The sequence below is a fragment of the Ruditapes philippinarum genome, unplaced genomic scaffold (genome assembly GCF_026571515.1).
Source record: "Ruditapes philippinarum isolate M1 unplaced genomic scaffold, ASM2657151v2 ctg84_1_1_1_1, whole genome shotgun sequence".
NCBI classification, from domain to species: domain Eukaryota; kingdom Metazoa; phylum Mollusca; class Bivalvia; order Venerida; family Veneridae; genus Ruditapes; species Ruditapes philippinarum.
The window spans coordinates 357,799-381,581 of record NW_026865113.1 but is presented as its reverse complement, the minus strand read 5'-3'; the positions used below and the strand labels follow the sequence as shown (position 1 = coordinate 381,581).

The 23,783-nt window shown below is 33.3% G+C and overlaps 2 protein-coding genes across 9 annotated transcripts in view; one reads left to right on the top strand and one right to left on the bottom strand.

Annotated features, from left to right (window-relative positions):
- Positions 1-2,075: 2,075 nt before the first annotated feature.
- LOC132727883 (uncharacterized) overlaps positions 2,076-23,783 on the top strand; it is an 80,973-nt gene continuing 59,265 nt past the window's right edge. For all 8 annotated transcript variants that reach the window (XM_060713479.1, XM_060713478.1, XM_060713481.1 and 5 more), the window contains exons 1-4: positions 2,076-2,235; positions 22,327-22,472; positions 22,869-22,940; positions 23,430-23,495. In XM_060713479.1, coding sequence (XP_060569462.1) covers positions 2,199-2,235; positions 22,327-22,472; positions 22,869-22,940; positions 23,430-23,495 — 321 coding nt within the window. In that variant the 5' untranslated portion in view covers positions 2,076-2,198. The remainder of the gene's footprint in view (positions 2,236-22,326; positions 22,473-22,868; positions 22,941-23,429; positions 23,496-23,783) is intronic.
- On the bottom strand, positions 7,983-13,474 carry LOC132727864 (uncharacterized). The gene is made up of 4 exons (XM_060713453.1): positions 12,682-13,474; positions 12,070-12,129; positions 11,440-11,623; positions 7,983-8,710 (listed from the first exon to the last, which is right to left on the bottom strand). The coding sequence occupies exons 1-4, from the start codon at positions 12,730-12,732 to the stop codon at positions 8,679-8,681; spliced, it is 327 nt and encodes a 108-aa protein (XP_060569436.1). The 5' UTR covers positions 12,733-13,474; the 3' UTR covers positions 7,983-8,678.

Sequence of the window (23,783 nt, the reverse complement as noted above, 5' to 3'; positions counted from 1 at the left end):
ATACGGTAGGCCATTCGACAGATGAATATTTCTATTCTTGGGCAATATGAATAGGAGTGATGCTGTGTCGTTGAGTATGGTTTCAGATTGTTCAGGTTTCTAGTGGATGTCGAATAGTGATGGTCGACCCTTACACGATTGTGTTGGATTTGTAGAGCTCATGCTGCGTCTTTACTCTAGAGTATTTCAATTAAGACTTTTTAACATGTTAAATACACTACTGTTGTAATTGTAGTCAATATGTAGATATCTGCCTGCATAACTTTGAACTTGTTCTTATTTGTAAACCAGATATTTTTGCCATAATCCCAAACCGTGGAAAAGTATTCTATATGTTTTATAGGCAGTTTCTTTGACCTATTTGTTGTACGTTTTGACATTTCTATTTATAAATCGGAGTGAGTCATTTGCTTTTGTTGTTATATTATTTATATGATCGGTCAAAGATAGATCTTTACTTATTTTTACACCTAAATATTTTGCAGCCTCAGTGGATTTTAGTTGCTGACCATATGTACTTTATAAGGAAATAATGGGTGTTTCTTGCGGCTGATTTTCAGGACCTTCGCATTTATCTGGATTAAACTCCATGGCCCAATCAGATTCCTCGTTTTCAATGCTGTTAGGCTTTTGGCATCTTTGGTTGATTGTCTAAAGACCGAGTCTTGAGGGACACCAGAGAGAACATGTAAAGTGTTGGAGTTTTGACAATCAAGAGCAGGTTGTTGAGTGAGAACATATAAATGACCTTGCCTTGCGGGCCAGAGGCTGTGCTTGGATTTAGACCTTTTAAGGAGTTTCTTTATTCCGTCCTCTGTTATATTGACATTTGGCATTTTTGGATAGTTTTGTGGACTGAGCAGTTGTTTACATGAATGGGGAAGACTTAATGATTGGGGTGGGAGAAGATAGACTCATATTGTTAATTTAATATGTCTGCCTTCATTTCAAGATAAAATTATAATTTTATGATATTTAAATTTATGCACCTAGTCTAAAAATCAATTGTATCAATGGAAATAATTGAACTTCATTATATAGAGGATATTTGTTTAGTTCAGTGTAAGATCGGAATTTCTTGCATATCAGACAGGATTATCTACCGTTTACACCGGTGCTAGAAAAGTCTGTCTTTCACCCCCCATGTAAGACAAGTCGCGTGCTTTAAATGACGTCATTGACGCGCGCCTTTTATGAATGAATCGCGTTCTTATGATGACGTCATTTTTCCGTTATGAATGAAGTTGTATGTTCATACGCTACTATAAGAAAAAAAGTGCGTAATGAGAATATCAGTTTTCATAATTTCTGTTCCGAAAATAATTGACATGTAATATGCAAGAAAAAGAATCAAACACCGGCAATTGGTACAGACGGGAATATCTAGCTCTCGGGTAACTGTTTAGCGGAAACTCGGCAGAGCCTCGTTACCGCTGTAAACAGTTACCCTCGAGCTAGATATTCCGGTCTGTACCGGCAGCCGGTGTAAGATTCTTATAATATTTCATCGAGTGAGCACCAAAAGGTATTTGAACTTTTGGTGTTCACAAGGTGAAATATATTTCGATCTTACACTAAACTAAACAAATTTTCTTTTTATTACATACAAAGAAACGTTTTAAAAAGACATTAAACCTAATACTAAATGAAAAGCGCGGCAAATAATAATACAACGTGACGTCATTTACGACGTCACGTCATTAAGTTGGTACCCAGTACTGTGCACGCTGGTATTTCACTGAAACAACGTAAGGGGCTTAAATTCAAAACAGTGAAATTATCAAAGTGGTAATTTCACTGTTTCAAACAGTGAAATAACCAATTTTATATCACTGATATATCTATAAACCACAGAAAAGCATGTAATAAATATTTTGTTTCACAAGAAAACAAATGTACCTGTACAATCTTCTTGGCATGAACGTCACATTGTACAAAAATTTTAAGCCAATCAAAATTCGAGACATATATTTGCATTACTTACATGTAATAATGATAAACCCACCGACGCTTCCCTCTTTTTATAGATTTTCTGCAATTTATCAAATAAATGATCTTTTTGGTAGTTGAGTGATGAATCGTGTTGGTAGTTTTATCACTTTGAGTTTCTAGATTATAAACGGTCACGTGATATAATCACATGATTTTCGAAGGAAGACTACACAAACAATTTAGTAAAAACTGAAACTTGTTTTGTCATGCGGCTTCTTTTGTTTTCGTTGATTTTGCCGTTTGGTAAGTATAACTTTGTAACATCATCTTTTAATTTATGAAATTAATTTATCTATGACGGCGATTTATGACAGTAACTTGGCATGAAATGATGAATTTCGAGGATGATCAGGTGACAATGAATCATGTTGTTTTGATTTTGAAGTTGCTTTTATTTGAACAGTTTTGTTGACACAATGTACTTCTATTTCGATGTTAACCAGGTTATCCAATGTCCTGATTAGTTTAAACTTGGACAAAGAAATTAAACCAGTATGTAAGGTCAAATGAATAAAAAAATCTATCTTGTGCATGTAGTCCTATAACATAAGACGTTTCTGTTAGTACTACGTCTCCAACGTCTTATCGACTTCTTCATAAGTTCCTTTTGCAAAACCAGGGATTTTGAAGCGCTATATAAACCGTCGTAATTTACTACAAAAACAATATTTTGAGTCAAAAGATATGCAGACAGTAAATTTAAACATTTTTGCATTAATGTGCAGCAAAAAAAAAAAAAATGACTCACATTCAAATGTAAATAAATTCAATCCAATACAATTTATACCACTTTCACCGCTATATACATTCTGCCATATTACCTGTATACATGTGGGCGCGTTTTGCTAAAGGAACTTATGAAGAAGTCGATAAGACGTTGGAGTGTACATAGTACTAACGGAAACGTCTTATGTTATAGGACTATTGACCTTTTCGAAAACCTAGCTAAACTCTGTTTTCCGGTACGTTACGGATTTAGCTCTGGGGAATTACACATAATAAAGTACATAACACTCTAACATGATATTTCTGTTTTTCTATCTTTATTTTACCGTTTTAGGTGGAAAAACTTGATGTATTTGAAAATGATCAATGTTCCTTTAATAATATCTATTGCAAATTTTTCAAAAAATAAATTGTTTATTATGAAAATCAATAAAATTTAAATAGACGTAGTGGAATCTTCCGTAATAAATAATGTTATTTTCTGCGTAAACTTGTGTATTTACTTTATTTTTTGTATGGAATTATTCATACAATGATATTTAAATTTTAATTATTATTTTGTCACAGGGTAGAATTAATAATCAACTCCTGGCGTAGGTTCGTCAATTTAATATTTAATATGAAGATAAAGCCTAAAAACATAAATACATGATTATAATACAAGTTAATCAAAACATACATAAAATACAACAATACAACAATTGAACGATGTAAATAAGAATTATTTCAAGTAAATGAATCAAATGAAAATAATCTTACCACAGCGTCTCAATAAATAACTTAATAATAAATTATTTCCAAAAATTCTTTTAAATAAACTTAAAGAATTTATGTACTAAGTAGAATAGTAGCTCTATACAATGTATCTTAACTCGTAAGAGAATAAAGACGAAGTGAAGTGAAGAAGGAAAGTTCACGGGAATTTGGAAGAAAGGAAATGTTAAAAACCAATCTAAAACTTTCTCTCAAAACTCTTTCATACAACGTACAAAACGATTGGACATTCAAAAACAGTTCACAAAATTGCACGAGAAACAGACATAGTTGAATTGTTTCGGCCGTTTCCGTGAATTTCCGCTCATAAGCGTACGTTACGGAACTATCCGATACAATACAATAGCAGACGATAACAGACGCCACGGAGACAAACGATGATCGACGCATGCGCGGACATTAAGAATACTTTTCCCGCGACTAAATGACGAACAGTGCACGGCAAAATGAACAATTAACATAATAAATAAAACGACCCGTGACAATTTTAATAAAGAAATAATTGTTTTATTTCAATTTAATTTTAAAAAAAGGCCGAAAACATCGAGTTCGCTATTACACTCCATTAGGTGAATTCCCCAGAGCTATGTACAGAAGGTACCGGAATACGGCGTTTAGCTAGGTTTTCGAATTCGTGAATTGTGCATGCTATACTCAACATCACTAATTACACGTCATCACTTATTTCACGGTAATGGCATATTTTTATGTGACCAGCTTTAAAATTGGTCAGAATTGACATAAATTATTTTATTCTAACATCTAAACAACGAAATTTTTGTGCAAAATATTTTAAATCTCTAGATTTTAATGTAAAACAGAACAACATTTTACAAATTTCTGCAAAAAGCAACAATAGTCCATTAAATTTGTGCGTATGTCTGAAACAATCATCATTTTCTAAATGTTCTTGTTTGTTAAAAAAATAAATTTTAAAATACAAAGTAAAGATAGTTTTAATATTTAAAATTAAGCAAAATAACATGTAGAAATGTTAACTGAAACATTAAAAAACTGAAATGTAACACCATTACCGTGATTTAAATGATGACATATTATTTTCAAAATGGCCGACATATGGTCTACGTTTGGTCCATTAAAACTGACTTTGGCTGAATATATTGTTGTTTCCTTGTGTCATACAGCGGAAAATACCTTAATGTTATAGCTTATGACAGTTTTTGTACCATAAGTTTCATTTGTTGTTTTCTTTCCTGTTTCAAAGCGTTAAGTACTGTGAACTAAGTATAATAAATTTTCACCATTTTGTGAAAATATGTCACTGACAGTCTGTAATAAGGAAATGCAAGATTTAAAAGTTCAAATTTTGAATTCAATATGTCAAAGGGTGAGAAAATGTGCAGTCTGACCAGGACGTGAACTTTTGACTCTCTGAATACCTTTCAGTGCATGGGTGTTCGGCACGTTGATTGGTCACTACCCCCGGGCCCCCCTCACCCACTCTACAACCCTCCTACCTCTCAAAACCATGTAAACTGCTGTATTTTTCATTTGAAACATGTTTTAATATTTGGTATATGCTTTTAATTCAACTTCCCTCATTTCCCACAAAAAATAAATAATTGATGCAACTCGCCGCTCATTTTTCAGCACTCATCTTAATATGAACTCGATCACTTCAACATTTTTTCACTATTTTTCAAAATCTTGGTACCAAACGGTAGGGAATTGATTACTCTTAAAGGAAATAAAGCTGTCATTTCATTCATTTCAAATTATAAGAAGATATGTAATCTCGAAGTCACTGCAAGTGTAAGTCGACAGAGACCTGACAGCTGGGTTTTTGTAAAAATTACCCGACTAAACGGCAGTTTATTCAAAATGAATGAATATTTTTTTGTATTGCTCATATAAATATGATCAATTTATATTATTTTTTGTAATAAAGTAATGGCATTTTATAGTCTAAGTTTCATGCTTATGCACGTTCACCGACTTTACAGCTATTACCCCTGGTCATCGGGCTACTGGTATCTATCTATCAATCTCCCTGGGGAGTCTTTTAACTCCGCTTAGTGCAGCCGACACTTTGGCGCAACGGAATTATACCACCCTCGCAGGTACCCATTTACACCTGGGTGAAGTGAAGCAATCGCAGGTAAATTTCTTGCTCAAGGAAATTAGCAGTACCCCTGGTGGGGTTCGAACCCGGGACCTCTCGATCCCTAAGCGCGCGTCCTACCACTGGACTACTGCTCCTACAATAACTGTAATAACTGTTCAATCAAAACATCATATAAAACTATAACAAACTTTTTTTTCGATATGTCAGATTCCAAATCGTAATGCAAGTAATGGTTCTGCAGAGGACTCTCCTCTTTATTTTTTTGTACGGAGTATTTTCATTGGTCTAAAGTTTTCACACGACCAATGAAAATACTCCATACGAATGCATCCATTTATACATGTGTACTTTCATTTTGGATGGAAAATTTGGCAAATCGGAAAAACAGTTTGTTATAATTTTATATGATGTTTTGATTGAACAGTTATTACCGATCCTTAAAGATCGTTCAGCATGACATTATTGTTGTGCTTGTGGTAATTTAGTTTTTTCTATTTGGCTATTTTCCTGTTGGGTAGTTCCAGTATTCCTCACTTGAATACTGTTGAATCACCCTTAGAATATGTGGCCTGCTTTTTCAATTTGTCTTTGACGTCTTACCTGTGACATGCAGGCTTCATAACCTCTGATCCCCATTCTAAATTCCATTCTATTTAGTTTCGCCCATTGTTTTCTCGTTTAGGGCACACGCATTTTTTACTTGGGGACCATATGCCGCTTTTCATGGAATGACACGGAAGTGTCACATTGAAGGTTCCATGATAACCGCCATATGAACACATCTGCGGATGTTTCAAAATTGTACCAGTTCATGTTAAATGTTGAATTCTGCTTAAGGCCGGTGCTAGGGGGCGTGGACGTTACCTTGAACTTTCCATTACTGTCCATGAAAAGGCTCAGTCAAACCGAGCCTGCAACATTTTCAATTTTGCCGTGTTGGGCTTTCTTTAGGCATTCTTATTTTCCCTATTTTTTCGAGATTACATATCTTCTTATAACTTGAAATGATTGTAATGGCAGCTTTATTTTCTTTAAGAGTAATCAATTCCCTACCTTTTGGTACCAAGATATTGAAAATTGGTGAAAAAATGTTGGAGTTTTGGAGTTCATATTAAGATGAGTGCTGAAAAATGAGCTGCGAGTTGCATACCTTTACTAAATATATATATAACAATTTTTTACTTTTTGTGGGAAATGAAGGTAATTGAATTAAAAGCAAATACCAAATATTAAAACATGTTCAAATGGAAATTACAGCAGTTTACAAGGTTTTGAGAGGTAGGAGGGTTGTAGAGTGGGTGAGGGGGGTTGGGCGGGTAGTGACCAATCAACGTGCCAAATACCTATGGTTCAGTGACTCTATCAATTGAGCTATTCATCCTCTTGCACATCTTCTCTCCTGATAAGTGAAGAGTTCTGAACTGTGAAAAAAGCATACCTTAATAAACGATTGGTACTAACACTCCAGATGTTATTTGGTATGAACACTCGAGATGTAAAACATTTAAACACATTAAAAGGAGAACTGTCATTAATGGTAAATTTTGTATAAATATATGATGTCAACAATTTATTGATTATATATTGAATTAAATAGTAAGAACAAAGAAAATTATTTTAATATGTTTCATGAACCTTTGGTGCTATGCTTTCTTGTTTAAGACCTCACAAGTACAACAATCTCAAAAAAAGTAAATTTTCCAGTTATTTTTTTATCACAGACATATGAAATTTGAATTAAAGGTTTCAGTCTTGCAATAAAATGGAAAGAAGTGAGTTCTCTTGAAAAAAATGATCAATATTAAACAAGACATGAAGAAATAGCTTTTAGATTGTTTTGATATTCTTAATTTTAAATCAGTATTAATTATTTATCAAATGCCAATGGTGAATATCAATGATATAACAATATTGCAATATTCAGTGAAAGCCACAGTCCAATAAAAACTATGCAAGTTATAGCTGTTACACTCAATTCAACAATATTGAAGCAAATGTGTAATAAACAGCTGCCTACCCTACTCAGAAATATAAAAAAATTCAGATTACAGAGCGAACTAAACTGTACACATTAAAGGGACTCCACTGAGGTTTTTTGACATGATGGGGCTGAAAATATTTTTTCCAGATAAATCTACCATTTGATGTAGGTTTAGTCCTCTAATCTTTGTGCAAAATTTCAGATCATTTGCACACTTTGTTTTTCCAGAATAATTATTCAAATTGTAAAAAGATGACCCAAAATGAAAAGCGTTTAAACACTTTTCACTCAAATTGGGCTAAGAAAAGCATTAAAATAAGATTTTCAGTTTATTTCAAAGTATATTTCTTAACTTTCTTTGCATATATTTCTGTTTAAAGTGCCCCAGCTCATTTCCCGTCCCTAGATTTGCCACTAAAATGCCACCCTTTTCAATGGTGGAGTATTTAGACAATTTTCCACCAATAATGCCACCAAAACGCCACCAAAACGCCACCCAAATCATGAAAATGGTGAAAAATTTGAGCAGGACTGATGTTATATAATTTTCCAGTTAATTCCACCTTTTTTACACTAAATGCCACCAATGAGTGGAAAATTGGTGGAGTATTTAGACAAACTTTCACCATAATGCCACCATTATGCCACCTTAGGGTGGCAAACTCATTTTCCACTAGATGCCACTTGTTTCCACTTATTGCCACCATAATGGTGGAAAATTGGTGGAGTATTTAGACAAATTTCCACCATTGAGTGGCAAACTTATTTTCCACCAAAATGCCACTTATTTCCACCTTTTGCCACCATAAGGGTGGAAAATTGGTGGAGTATTTAGACACTTTTCCACCAATTTTTGCCACCAGATAGTGGCAAATTCAGTTTCCACTAAATGCCACCTATTTTCACCCTTTCAGAAATTTTCCACCTTGTGGGTGGCAATAGCTGGAAACTGCTTGAAAGTCACCCTGTACCCTAAATTGGAAACAAACAAATTTTAAAAATAATCCTTTTTAATGTTTCCATATGAAATTATATATTGTCTCAAAAAATAGCAAAACATTAGGCCATTTATTTTCTTCAGTTTATCTTGCTATTCCTGGACGGTTTGAGTTCAGTCCTTTAGGTTGTCGGCAACTTTTCGAGCGCACAATCTAAAACAAAAAAAACAAGATATGTTTGTAAAACATGTATGCCCCCTATCAGCAGCCAATTAGTCATGTGATAAGGTTATTATGCATGACGTCTGACCCAGTGATCAAACAATTAATAAGGGTTATAAAGTATCTACTGGTCATGACCTTGACCTTTGACCCCTTGACCCAAAACTCAATAGGGGTCATCTGCTGGTCACGACCAATCATCATACAAAGTTTGAAGTTCCTAGGCCTAGGCGTTTTTAGTAAATTGATCAGAAACCGTTTTTACCTACAAGAATGTGACCTTGACCTTTGACCCCTTGACCCCAAAATCAATAGGGGTCATCTGCTGGTCATGACCAATCACCATGCCAAGTTTGAAGTTCTTAGGCCTAAGGGTTCTCTTATTATTGATCGGAAACCGTTTTAACATACAAGGTCAATGTGACCTTGACCTTTGTCCCCAAAATCAATAGGGGTCATCTGCTGGTCATGACCAATCACCATGCCAAGTTTGAAGTTTCTAGGCCGAAGCGTTCTTTAGTTATTGATCAGAAACCGTTTTTACTTACAAGGTCATTGTGACCTTGACCTTTGACCCCTTGATCCCAAAATCAATAGGAGTAATCTGCTGGTCATGACAAATTCACCATACAAGTTTGAAGTTCCTAGGCCTAAGCGTTCTTGAGTTATTGATCAGAAACCGTTTTTACTTAAAAGGTCAATGTGACCTTGACCTTTGACCCCAAAAAATCAATAGGGGTCATCTGCTGGTCATGACCAATCACCATGCCAAGTTTGAAGTTTCTAGGCCGAAGCGTTCTTTAGTTATTGAAATCAGAAACCGTTTTTACTTACAAGGTCATTGTGACCTTGACCTTTGACCCCTTGATCCCAAAATCAATAGGAGTAATCTGCTGGTCATGACAAATCACCATACCAAGTTTGAAAGTTCCTAGGCCTAAGCGTTCTTGAGTTATTGATCAGAAACCGTTTTTACTTAAAAGGTCAATGTGACCTTGACCTTTGACCCCTTCACCTAAAACTCAATAGGGGTCATCTGCTGGTCATGACCAATCATCAAAACAAAGTTTGAAGTTCCTAGGCCTAAGCGTTTTTTTAGTTAATTGATCAGAAACCGTTTTTACCTACAAGGTCAATGTGACCTTGACCTTTGACCCCTTGTGACCCCAAAATCAATAGGCCATCTGCTGGTCATGACCAATCACCATACCAAGTTTGAAGTTCCTAGGCATAAGGGTTCTTAAGTTATTGATCCGAAAGCATTTTTACCTACAAGGTCAATGTGACCTTGACCTTTGACCCCTAGACCCCAAATCAATAGGGGTCATCTACTGATCATGACCAATCACCATCTCAAGTTTGAAGTCCCTAGGCCTAAGGGTTCTTTCATTATTGATCGGAAACCGTTTTTACCTACAAGGTCAATGTGACCTTGACCTTTGGACCCCTTAACGCCAAAATCAATAGGGGTCATCTGATTGGTCATAACCAATCACCATACCAAAGTTTGAAGTTCCTAGGCCTAAGGGTTCTTTTGTTATTGATCAGAAACCGTTTATAATTAAAAGGTCAATGTGACCTTGACCTTTGACCCCTGACCCCAAAATCTATACGGGTCATCTACTGATCATGACCAAATCACCATACCAAGTTTGAAGTTCCTAGGCCTTAAAGTTCTTTAGTTATTGATCGGAAACCGTTTTTACCTACAAGGTCAATGTGACCTTGACCTTTGGACCCCTTGACCCCAAAATCAATAGGGGGTTCATCTACTGATCATGACCAATCACCATACCAAGTTTAATGTCCTAAGCCTTAGGTTCTTTAGTATTGATCGGAAACCGTTTTTACCTACAAGGTCAATGTGACCTTGACCTTTGACCCCTTGACCCCAAAATCAATAGGGGTCATCTACTGATCATGACCAATCACCATACCAAGTTTGAAGTTCCTAGGCCTTAAGGTTCTTTAGTTATTGATCGGAAACCGTTTTTTGCTTTTAAGGTCAATGTGACCTTGACCTTTGACCCCTTGACTCCAAAATCAATAGGGGTCATCTACTGGTCATGACCAATCACCATACCAAGTTTGAAGTTCCTAGGCCTTAAGGTTCTTTAGTTATTGATCGGAAACCGTTTTTGCTTTCAAGGTCAATGTGACCTTGACCTTTGACCCCTTGACCCCAAAATCAATAGGGGTCATCTACTGGTCATGACCAATCACCATACCAAGTTTGAAGTTCCTAGGCCTTAAGGTTCTTTAGTTATTGATCGGAAACCGTTTTTTTGCTTTCAAGGTCAATGTGACCTTGACCTTTGACCCCTTGACCCCAAAATCAATAGGGGTCATCTACTGGTCATGACCAATCACCATACCAAGTTTGAAGTTCCTAGGCCTAAGGGTTCTTTTAGTTATCACTCGGAAACCATTTGGTCTACGGACCGACGGACCGACGGACCGACAAGTGCAAAGCAATATACCCCCTTTTTTTCAAAATGGGGGCATAATTATGAATGATTAATACAATAATTAAAAACATAAGCTTACATTTTTATATGACTATTGGATATTTCTATATTCAATTTGAGTGCATAGATATGATTAAAACACTTTAAAAAACAGCACTGCAGACGTGGAAGAATCAGACTTTTCTTATTTACTCCAAGGCAGAAAATATACGCAGAATCAAAAATGATATTTTCATTCAGTTCATTAGTTACCTTCCAAGAACTTAAGTTTTGCCTTGTCTGCACAAGAAGGTCTGGCATCAGACTCTCTGTTCCCTTTCCTCATACCAAACAATGAGCGGCCTTTAATCTCTTCTATATTGAATAGCATTCTGAAGAGCTTTGCTGTACCTTTCTCTTTTGAGGCATATGGCTTCAGTTCTGCCATCACTTGGTCCTAAAATATGATTAACAATATCAAATAAGTAAAGACAGAAAATGATTATCAATATCTAATATGTAAAGACAGAAAATGAAACACTTTTATAAGACCTTGGTATATGTATACAACTCTAAAATTTTAAAATAAGAAAGAAATAAAGAAATACAACACATCAACACCAGTGCAGGTTGAGTAATTAATAATCTTCCAGTTTCAGTTCTTAACGAACCTTCATCAGGATAAATATTTGATAAAATTTTCAAGCTAAAATGTACAAAAACTCTAAAATTTGTAAAACAAAATGTAAATGCAAATTAAAGTGTCATAAAGAGTTTGAATTAAAGTAGGTTTGTAAATAGTGACTAATAGCTATATTTATCAAGAAACTGAAAAGTGTCTTATTGGGTACTGTGACACTTCTTTCCTATTAATTCTAAAATAACTTTGAATTAACAAGATACCTTTGTAAAGCCACTGAAGATCAAATGTGTTGCTCCAGGCTGCTCCTCATTGCTTTGTGTCTGCAAAATAATAATTCTTATTTAATGCTGTTTCTGTTATGAACTGTCATTCTCCTAGTAGCATGTTACTCTAGACTGTCTAGTTATGGTTATATAATTATCTACTGCACCATGAAAGCTGAATTACAACAATGAAGGAATGAAACTTACTAATAAATCAGTTACTGTTAATCTGCTCCACATGCGACACACAAGGAAAATTGTTTATAGCATGAAAGTTGTAGTAATAGGTACCTCAGGTTATCTATAGTTTGATTGATGTAATATTGTACATAATGATATTGTACTTACTGATTAATTTCTATAATTTTTTTCTCAAACTTAAAATTTCTAACATATTGTATTTAAGAAATGATGAAGATCTTCCTACATTCTTTATATTCCTACATTCTTTATATGTACATTGTACATGCAGCTTTCTTTTTAGTCAAGTTACAAACAAAACAAATATAAAACACAATTTTATACAATACCACTTCATATTTTTACTGTCAAAAAACTAAACCGTTTCTGCATAAATAACAATAATTATTGTATGTAAAAGTTGTTTACCTGAAACTTTGACTGGGAATGATTCTGCTGTTTATCTTCTTGTCTACACATTCACACTTCAGTTAAAACTTCTCATTTCTATTTACCACATTAATAAGACTTTAACTGTTTTCTTTGAGAAATCAAAAATATGCACCCTTACATTTTAAACAAAATATCTCCAGAATTGCTACAAAATCAATAATTTCCTTTGTGTTTGCAAGCTTTAACTGACCTCAATTCCTTTGAATTCAAACTTTACAACGGTGTAACTGCATGGACAGTCCATTATAATTTTAAATTGTGAGGGATTTTCCAAAAACCATAGCACCCATCATTTTATTTTTTACATTCATTTGAATGTATAACTATATCTAATACCTAAATAGATTGAGTAGAAATAAGCTTTTGAAAGATAATTTAGCATGCTATTTTAAGACAAATTCTACATAAAAAACATGTATAATGTTGCCTCTCCCAAAATAATCAAATGGAACATTCTGGTCAGCATGAGTAAACTATTAACCCCCATTCATAGATTACTAGATAAGAGGGCAGTAGTTTTATCAGATCTGAGATGTATGCTGTGTTGTTAAATCTTAGAGGATGCAGTATTTACTAGCTAGTATTTACTTATCCTGATTGTAAGAAATTTATCAGACATTATGACTTATTTACTTTTCACACATTAATTTTTACAATAGATTTAAAGCCTCTGAAAGCATAGCACAAAAGATGTTAGAGACAATAATTTTAAACTCCACATATAACTAAATCTCATTTATGAGAAGTTACAATGCCAAGGAACCATAACTTTTTACTGCATGATTTGGGGTTTATTGCCATTTTTTACTTCTCTATGCTTAATTTTTGTCTTGATCATTAAGCTTAAAAAGTACTGGAGATATTAATTTGAAACTTCACAGATATAGATCTTTTTGAGTAATGTGCTGTGTTTAAGAACCATAACTCTTTGCATACTTTTGGAGTTATTGCCCTTTGCATTTTTCACTTTAATTATTGTTAGCATTACATGAAAAGTGTTAGTACTCACCAGATATCAGTTTAAAGTAATATTGAAGAGACAATTTATTATGTCAATTAGAAGAAAAGACAAAAGTCAAACTTTATTCAAGATTGACATTAAATATCATAGAAGAAGCAACAAACTTTATGCAGAGATATGCATTTTTCTGGGCATAGAAGAACATTTCAACTATTTAATTAATGTACAGATTATAACTAAAGAACAAAGTACACTTTAAAAGCCGTAATTTTATTTTACAAGCATAGAATGGAACATAAACATTTTGACTTGAAAGTCAAATTTTACATCCCTAAAGAAAAGTACTGCCATAAAAAATGGGAAGTTAAGTAACCCCATACTTTTCTAATTTTTCCTGATCATAATTATATGTGTTTAACGCCTGGAAAAGTGATTTTACGTCCAATTTCTGTGTCTTTTCCTGCTACTTTACAGCTGGAATTATCATACCGTTACTGTGAGGCAGTGACTTTGTATCAGAATTGTGTTCATGGCATTCTAGTATGTTTAAGAAATATGAGTTTCTGATAAAATTTTCTAACTGTTCAACTTCAATAAATTATATTTTTGATAAAAAGTTCACTTGATGCTTTGGTAGAGTACAAACTATAAACAGATTTATTTCAGTTTGGAGCTTTGACTTAAATAAATCTTAAACCCTGCAATGCACAATTATTAGATTTCTCAGTTTTTTCAACCAATTTTTATACAACCCAGAAATAGTTAAGAGTTTCCCTTTTCGACTAAAAGTTATTCACAAAATTTTCTAAGTTTTTTTCCACTATTTTGCCACCCAGAAAATAGTTAGAGTTTCACTTTTCCACTAAAAGCCACTCATTTTCCACCTTCAAAATTAACTAAGTTTCATTTTTCACCAATTTTCACCCTTTTGCCACCATAAAAAAAGTCTATGTTCAAATTTCCACTCAATGCCACCTAAATGCCACCAAAGGATAGTGGCATTTGGTGGCAATTTTGCCACTACAGTGGAAAAAGAGTGGAATTTTGTCATTTTCCAGTTAATGCCACCTTTTTTACACTTAATGCCACCCTTTTCAGTGGAAATAGCTGGCAAGTAGTGGCAAATCTAGGGACGGGTTATGAAAGAAATTCAATGTTATGTTTTTTTGGCTTTTAAACCTCAGTGGAGTCCCTTTAAGATAAAATCATAAAAAATGCATGTAGTGATCCAATGTCCTGATCAGCAATTAATGTTTACTGATAATAACAGAAATGCAACACTGAGCAGAGACATGTATTAAGTATCAATTAAATACATACAGGCCATAATTTTAAGCAGCTTTCCATGACATTTTTCATGGAGATTAGCAAGCAAATTGTTTTTAAAATTTACATGGTAGCATGCTGCATAAAATATTTACAAATTGGAATTGAAATATCATGATAAGTCCAAAAAGTCAAGATAATCTGCAATTTATCTATCTTATTTTAAATGATAAGGGTCCATATATTCAATTATATCAACAGAATAGTGTAAAGCTATGTTTAGTGTGACATTTACCATTTCTTTGTTCAAAATAGCATTTATAAACATTTGCTGATTTCTGAAGATTTGATGACCTCATGCTGACCTGTGTTCTAGCATTAATTGTACATAGTAAATCAATGCTTGAAGACAAACCAAATTTCTATGCTGGCTAGTTGTTAATTTCAGCAGCTGACACTACACCAGGTAAACCACAGGGGTAAAGAAATTACCTTGAAAATAAGATGACATAAAATTGTAAAAGTTCTTGTTGCAAAGTAGGTTACAAAATGTACTTCAAATTTCTATTTTTATCTGAACATAAAGCTTCTCGGAACATTTGCCTGATTTCCAGGATAATCTCTGACATTATGGCACATATTAACAAAATCATTTTCACATTCACTGTAAAGTTTTAATCACATTGACATCACATCATCATCAAGTTTTAAATTTCTGATTGTACACTGCATGCATTCACAAGATTCCTGATTAGACTGACCTTTCAGAAGGCAAGCATGGCAATGGTGGAAGTTTATGGTCGAATGGTGATTGTTGGGCATGATATCTTAGTTATTAAATACTCAGTAGTATAGCACAAATGAAAAACAGTAAATCCCTATGTGGATATGTTTTATAATCAATAACCAAATATGACTCTTCTTACAGTCATGTGAATACTTCAAAAGATGTTTGGTTATCAGTGAGTCTCATTTCCTGTTTTCTTGTCTTAGTTATTCTGTATGACCACTTTTCAGCAAAACAGTAACTGTTTTGGTATGTGATATCAGTAAGTGAAATGTATTGTCTACATGTATTTGTTTAATAACACTTTGTTGTGACTTGCAATGATTTTATGTTTCTCATAATTATCTTGCTTTGTAGGACTTTATTTCTGTTTAAGTTTTATATTATTAAAGAAAGGCAACTTTAAATTCTTTGGTAATTGTTTTATGATATAACCAAATTAGCATTAATGCTACACAAATTACGATATAGACATTTATATTTGTAAGAAATAGTTTTTAGCTCGACTATTCGAAGAATATGAGAGCTATTGTAGTTGCCCTGGCGTCGGCGTCGGCGTCAGCGTCCGCGTCGGCGTCTGCGTTGGTTAAAGTTTTTTGTAAAGTCAAATATCTCAATTATTACTTGAGATATTCAATTGAAACTTACAATACTTATTTATAGTAACAAGGTACATCAGATTGACAAGTTGGATAACTCTGCCTACAATATTGACAGAATTATGCCCCTTTTTAACTTACAAATTTTGCTTAAAGTTTTTTGTAAAGTCAAATATCTCAATTATTGCTTGAGATATTCAATTGAAACTTACAATACTTATTTAAAGTAACAAGGTGCATCAGATTGACAAGTTGGATAACTCTGCCTACAATATTAACAGAATTATGCCCCTTTGGAACTTAGAAATTTTGGTTAAAGTTTTTTTGTAAAGTCAAATATCACAATTATTGCTTGAGATATTCAATTGAAATTGAAAATACTTTTTTATAGTAACAATGTACATCAGTTTGCAAAATTGCATAACTCTGCCTGCAATATTTGCAGAATAATTCGCCCCTTTGAAACTTAGAAATTTTGGTTAAAGATTAAAGGTCTTCCAAAGATATTTTCTTGAAACTTTACACATGCACTTAGGGTCATAATTGGAGGGTCATAATTGTATGTCACTGACCAAGTTCCATAACTCTATCTTGCATTAAGGCTGATTCATATCCCCTTTTCTACTTAGTCTCTTGGTTAATGTTTGCATGCAAGTTTTACATATCTCAATAACTATTAAAGATATTTATTAAAAACTTCACATATGCATTTAGGGTCATAATTGTAGGTCACTGACAAAGATCCTTAATTCTATCTTGCATTTAGGCTGATTTTTCTCCCCTTTTTCAACTTAGAAATTCATGGTTAAGTTTTTCATGTAAGTTGTTATCTCAATAACTACTGAAGGGATTGTGCCTTTTTCGAGACACAATTTTATGCATTCATAATAATAAAGCAGTGATTTACTTGATAAAACATCTTAATAACAAGCCTTTGTACCTTTTCTGTCAAATTTATTTATTCATAGGTAATTAGTATTATTATACTCAATAAAACACCCTTGTGACATTACCTTCCGAATAGTCTAGCCAATACTGTATAATTAGACTCTCTCTTAAGCCTATAACATGAATTTATAAAAAAAAATTAGCCCTTTTGTGAACTTAAAAAATTAAACAATATAAAGGCTCTTTTACTTTCAAGCACTTAGAATAGTCGAGCGTGCTGTCCTACAGACAGCTCTTGTTTAATATAATACATTGAGCTTGTATTTTTAAGGTTGTCAAGAGTGATAAATGGCTATTAAATGTGTACTGTGTATTTAAATGACTCCTTTTAGAGTCTTACTTAGTATATCTAAGTTTATTATTAACCCCCGTGGCCATGTCACACTATACAAATGCTTCAACTGTGTTGATGCAGTGTTCTTAAGCATTTCATAGACTTTTATTATAGTAAATGCCTCTTGTCTGCTTTATATGGCACATTCATTGCATTTTCATATCTTTTTGTGCCCCCACGTTAGTGGCGGGCATTTAGATTTACCCTTGTCCGTCCGTCTGTCCGTCCGTCCTTCCGTCCGTCCTTCCGTCCGTCCGTTCACTTTTGTGTCGCACGTAACTCAAAAAGTATTTAACCTAGAGTCATGAAACTTTACAGGAATGTTGATCAGCATGTGTAGTTGTGCACCTGGGTATTTTCGTCTGGATATTTTTAGTATTTTCAGAGTTATTGCCCTTGACTTTGTAAAATTTTGCAATTTTCAACTTGTGTTGCATGTAACTCAAAAAGTATTTGACCTACAGTCATGAAACTTTACAGGAATGTTGATCAGCATGTGTAGTTGTGCACCTGGGTATTTTCGTCTGGATATTTTTAGCATTTTCAGAGTTATTGCCCTTGACTTAGTAAAATTTTGCAATTTTCAACTTGTGTCGCTTGTTACTCAAAAAGTATTTGACCTACAGTCATGAAACTTTACAGGAATGTTGATCAGCATGTGTAGTTGTGCACCTGGGTATTTTCATCTGGATATTTTTAGTATTTTCAGAGTTATTGCCCTTGACTTAGAAAAATTTGGCAATTTTCAACATGTGTCGCACGTAACTCAAAAAGTATTTGACCTAGAGTCATGTAACTTTACAGGAATATTGATCAGCATGTGCAGTTGTGCACCAGGTATTTTCGTCTGGATTTATTACGTATTTTTAGAGTTATTGCCCTTCACTTTGAAAATTTTTGCAATTTTCAACTTGTGTCGCAAGTTTCTCAAGAAGGATTTGACATAGTCATTAAACCTTATGGGCAGGTTGCTCAGCATATTTTAGATTTGCACCTGGGGTTTCGCTTGTGGATTTATCCAGTATTTGTAGAGTTATTTCCCTTGACTTAGTAAAAAGATTGAGAGAACAGTGGCGCGGTGGGGGCACCCGTGTCCTATGGACACATTTCTAGTTTATTTTACATATTGAAACAGTATTAAAATGTAAAGTTATTAGTAACTGTAGATAATATGTGTAATGAAAAAAACAGGAATTATTTTCCAGATTTTATTGATAAAGCAGTTTCAAAGTGTCATTGTAGACTTGATGTTTACTTCCTGTTGATACTGAATATTTGTATTACATGTGGAGATGATCTCAACGGGAAGTTTTATTGAACTTTCACATGTTAGATTTAGCAACAAAGAATCATGTGAGAGGTTAAAATTTGACCTTACTTAAGTATGCATCTTTAAGAAGTTAGACAGGAGGTTGACTTCTGGACTTGAGACTAGTTTTATTCAAGAGTCATTTTAAACATGTATAAGTCTATGCTTAGATATAATACTTTATGAAAAAGCATGAAATTATCGGTAATATAAAACTTTTAAGACAAGTGATAGTATGTGTTGTAGAATAGCATGGTTTTTAATGGATCAGAATGGTGATACATTCATAGAAATATGTACATATATACTGCATAAAATGATATCCATCCAGCACTTCACAAAATCACTATTTTTTCCCAATAATAAGGCATTATTCCTTGATAATACCTAATTATTGGGGGAAAAGTGATTTTGTGACATGCTCTGTGTTATTTGTTTTTCCAATAATACGAATTAAGCCTTAGTTACTTTATTGTCTTCATTTCTACCATACAATACACAATTTGTTGGTTGATATATTTTGTTTTATGCCTTGTGTTTTATGCTTGTGATTATATATGTCATATAGTATGACCCTTGATTGGTGAAATAAAATTATTCGTAGAAATTCGTAGATTGCTCTAGAAAAAAGTGCTTCTTAGCTGATAGGTCCATCCCAAATCTGAATTTATTTTCTACTAAAATTATTTCCAGGATTGATTTATGTACATGTAACAGCCAACTGACTGACAACATTCACAGATATGACTTTATTATAGTGCTAATGATTTGAAATAACAGAATTTACTTTATTTGATATTATATCTAACTGGCTATTATTTAAACCAATATAAAACATGTTACAGCTGTTACTGAGGAACATCAAAGACAAACTAGTGCATCATGTGATGATAATAATCAGTGTCAAGAATGTTAATTGCATTATACTCTTATCATGTATCATTATTGTTATTGATGTTTTGTTTGGTCAGAACAATAATATTTATATAATATTAAGAAATGAATTCATTTTCCAACCAACCAGATAAAACAGTATCTAAGAGAAGCCAAAATAATACATGTATTTCATTTCATCATATGTTCACTTTTCTATTTGAATTATTATTAAGTTTCAATATATTATTGTAATGAGTGCTATTTATAGTAACGAAACATATACCTTGTCACGTTGGGGTATTTCACCTGCGTAAATTTAGTATACTCTTTTGTTAAATAATCATGTATGTCCTAGATTTGTTTTGCAAGTTTATGTTCACTGAACCATTGAATCAAATGAAGATTAAACTAGTTATTACAGATCAGATGATGTATTAAACTAAATGACAAAAAAATGAAATCTACTTTGAAACCATTCTCTATACATGGATGAATTAACAACTTGCCATAAGATTTTGTTTTAGATATAAATCATGAATTTACGTTATAGCTTTTATATAAACAGTTGCATGTAGTAAATTTATTATATCTGCCTGTAAATAAACATCATACAAAGGAGTATTATTGTTTAAAATGATGGGTTCAATGTTTTCTAAAAATGCAGGAAGAAATATATTTTGGTTTAAACAATGATAATATGCAATAAAAGAACAAAACTTTTAAATGACTAACTTTTCAAAAGAAAATATATGTTATCAAGGAAAATAATAAAATGATAAAAGCCCTCCAATGATTCAACAAATTATTAACATTGCATGCCAGTGGTCACAAGAAAGGCGTTAGTCTTAGACTAAGTTCAGTATTCAAGCTTTCAATGATATGATTTCACAAAACAAGTTATATTATAACTCTTGAGCCTACCTAAGGAAGGCTTTCAAGGAGTAGTAATTCAGGGGTTGCTGGTATGATTCTCTATTACAATTGATTTAGTACATTGAGTTGAATGGTGAATGTCTCTCACTGTTGATTAAAGAAATCTCACTATTTTTTGATATCAGAACTTTCTTTTTCTTTTTGTGCAAATTCTGAAATCTCCCTCATTTTGAAGAAAAATCTCCCACTTGATCATCAAAAAATGTTCACATGTAGTTGGTTGTTCAGGAAAGCCAGTTAAGATAATGTCTAAAAACATGTGTTTAAATCATGGTTAAACAGGAACTGTTATATATAACAGTATAACCCTTTACCTCATATATATGCGAATCAACGCACTTTCTACCCCCCCCCCCTTTTTTTAGGCCTGAAATAGTGAAAAAATGTCCTATTTTGGCCCGAAACACATGTTTTAGTTTGAGAAATGTTGCTAAGAAAAGTGAGCACTTTTTCGGCGCCGTCCCCCATCCAAAAGATACATCAGGGGGTTGCCAGAAGGGGGATGTGCCCCCTTCTGTTCGGGGGGTCTGAAGGGGGACTCTGTCCCCCTCATCGCCAAGAAAATTTTGGACTTGTGAGAGGCTTAAATTGACCCCAGGTCGATCATAAGGTAATGTGTAACCAACGCTGAAAAGCCTTTGACTCTATCTCAATGATTTTTGGCAATTTTGAGATGTCCCCTCGTTGCCATGGTAACAGGAAATTTAAGACTGAGCATGTCGTTACAAAGGCAATGGTCCAGTCAACATTTGTGCCAAGTTTGATTAGTATTGAAGTATTTTTCATAGTTTCATAGCAGTTTGAACTTGTAAGAGGAGGCTTTTCAGTGAAAATGGCCATTTTTCACAATATGCTCATGGGGGAAAGGGTTAACCCTGTCTTTAATTTAGTTACATAAAATTATGTATAATATCTCACACAATAATAATGCCAAATATTTAACTCTAATTTTCTTCTATACAATGTTATAATGATTAGATATCAAATATAGTAGTTGTAATTATATGATGAAAGTATATAAATATATAGCTAGCTTTTTTCCCACTTTAGTTCATATTTTTTCCATATGCAATTAGGCAATAGTCCTATCTTCAAGCATATCAGAATTCCAAAATGTACTGTCTTACAGGCTTTTGTTCGCAATCATAAATAAATATTGATTATTATCATGTACGAGTACTCTTGCAGCAGACTTGAAGAAACCTTAAAAGAAGCCTTTATAAATATGGGTAAAATTTTAATGTTACCCTTGAGATGTATATGAACACTCATATAAACATTGTAGTCATAAAACTGCTTCAGTTTTCATAATGGGTAAGCTAATACCTGGATATCTAGACTTGTCAACATAGTGATTACTTGTCTTCCAAAATGTTTCTATAGTCATAAACCCGCTGGAAAAAGTCAACAAGGTTTTAAATTGGAAGTTTATTATTAGAAATATCAATTCCAAGATTTCTGGAAAATAAAAGCCCTTGGCTTTCAACTTCCATACACTTAGTCAGGAACCTTTGGCATCAAAAGCAAATGTAGAATAAAAACCAAGCCTGTTCAAAAACTGCTGATATGTATAATCTTAATCAATTTTTTTTTTCTATTTATTTTCAGTACTTGGTGGAGCTATTCCAGGAAAGGAGAAATGTGTATGGGGACCTCCATACTGGTGTAGTCATGTGACACATGCACGAGAATGTGGAGCTACACAACATTGTCTACAGACTGTATGGAAAAATCAGATCATCAAACCTGAATCTGTAAGTGTATAATGTTTTCTCTATTGTCATATACATGTACAGTAAACCTCACAATAATATCTATTATAATGATATACCCCCTATAATGATGTTGCCATGGTGCGACACATTTTCTAATTGGTTGCTTCTCGGATATTACGATATCCGGATATATTGATACAAAATTGACAGTCTGCTGAATATTTTATAAGCTGAGCTTTCTGTAAAGTAGGCTCTTACACTACTGAGTAAATGTACTTAACCTTACAATTGAAATAAGAAATGATTTTACTGAAAGAGATTTAGAACTTCTTTAGACTTTAATAAATTAATACATTAAGGTACAAAATGTGTATGTTTTGCATTTCATTGCTAGAAAGGAACATTGAGTGAAATATAATTGTTTTTATGTTTCAGATTAAGACGTGTACGTATTGTGAACTTATTGTGAATGCCTTTAGAGATGCCATACAGCAGCCACCAACACAGGTAATGCTTTATTTTTACATAAACTCTGGCCTGCTCCTACAATTGGAAATTTCAAGTAAATCCCATGCTTCCCCAACTACAAGTAATCAAGATTAAAAAGGGAAATTTTATAGTAAGCCATTATGTAGATGATGTCCGATTGTCCGTGATAAACATTTTAACAATAAAGAAATTGTCCATAGGTCTTGTAAAAAATATCATTGTACCTAAATAATCTTGAACTGTCTGATGAAATTGACCATATTTCCTATTTTAACACTTTGATTATTGTAAATACATTTTGTATCTGGCTTATTGTGTATTTCAGTCTCAGATTATTGTATATTTCAGACTCAGATTATTGTATATTTCAAACTCAGATTATTGTATATTTCAAACTCAGATTATTGTATATTTCAGTCTCAGATTATTGTATATTTCAGACTGATTTATCTCAATTCAGATTATTGTATATTTCACTCATTTATCTCAATTTATTGTATATTTCAGACTCAGATTGAGGCTGTGTTGGCCAATGTGTGTGCTATTCTCCCAGATTCTGACACCAGAGATATGGTAAATTTAATTTTACTATGTTCTGTTTTCAAAGCAGTTTCTTTTCAATCCAAGTAAAAAAATAAAGGTTGTTTAGTAGCTTAAGATTGCTTCCCCCTCAACCCAGGAACTTTTGGGTCTAAGCCTTGCTTGGTTAACTTTGCTATTTCTTTATATATATGACACCAGAGCTGGCTTGTCCGAGAAGTTGACCTGAAAGGAATCAATCAATATAGCTGGATAAAAAGTATTACAAACCAGTGTAAATAACTATTTCTTCTTGACTATTATAAATGCATAAAAAGTGAT

Bases quoted from the DNA above. Each gene is read 5' to 3' on its own strand.
- LOC132727864 (XM_060713453.1), bottom strand. From the start codon at position 12,732: ATGTGTAGACAAGAAGATAAACAGCAGAATCATTCCCAGTCAAAGTTT. The intron at 12,130-12,681 runs GTAAACAACTTT...ATTATTTTGCAG, and splicing joins ATTCCCAGTCAAAGTTTCAG to ACACAAAGCAATGAGGAGCA. The intron at 8,711-11,439 runs GTAACTAATGAA...TTTTTGTTTTAG, and splicing joins AAAACTTAAGTTCTTGGAAG to ATTGTGCGCTCGAAAAGTTG.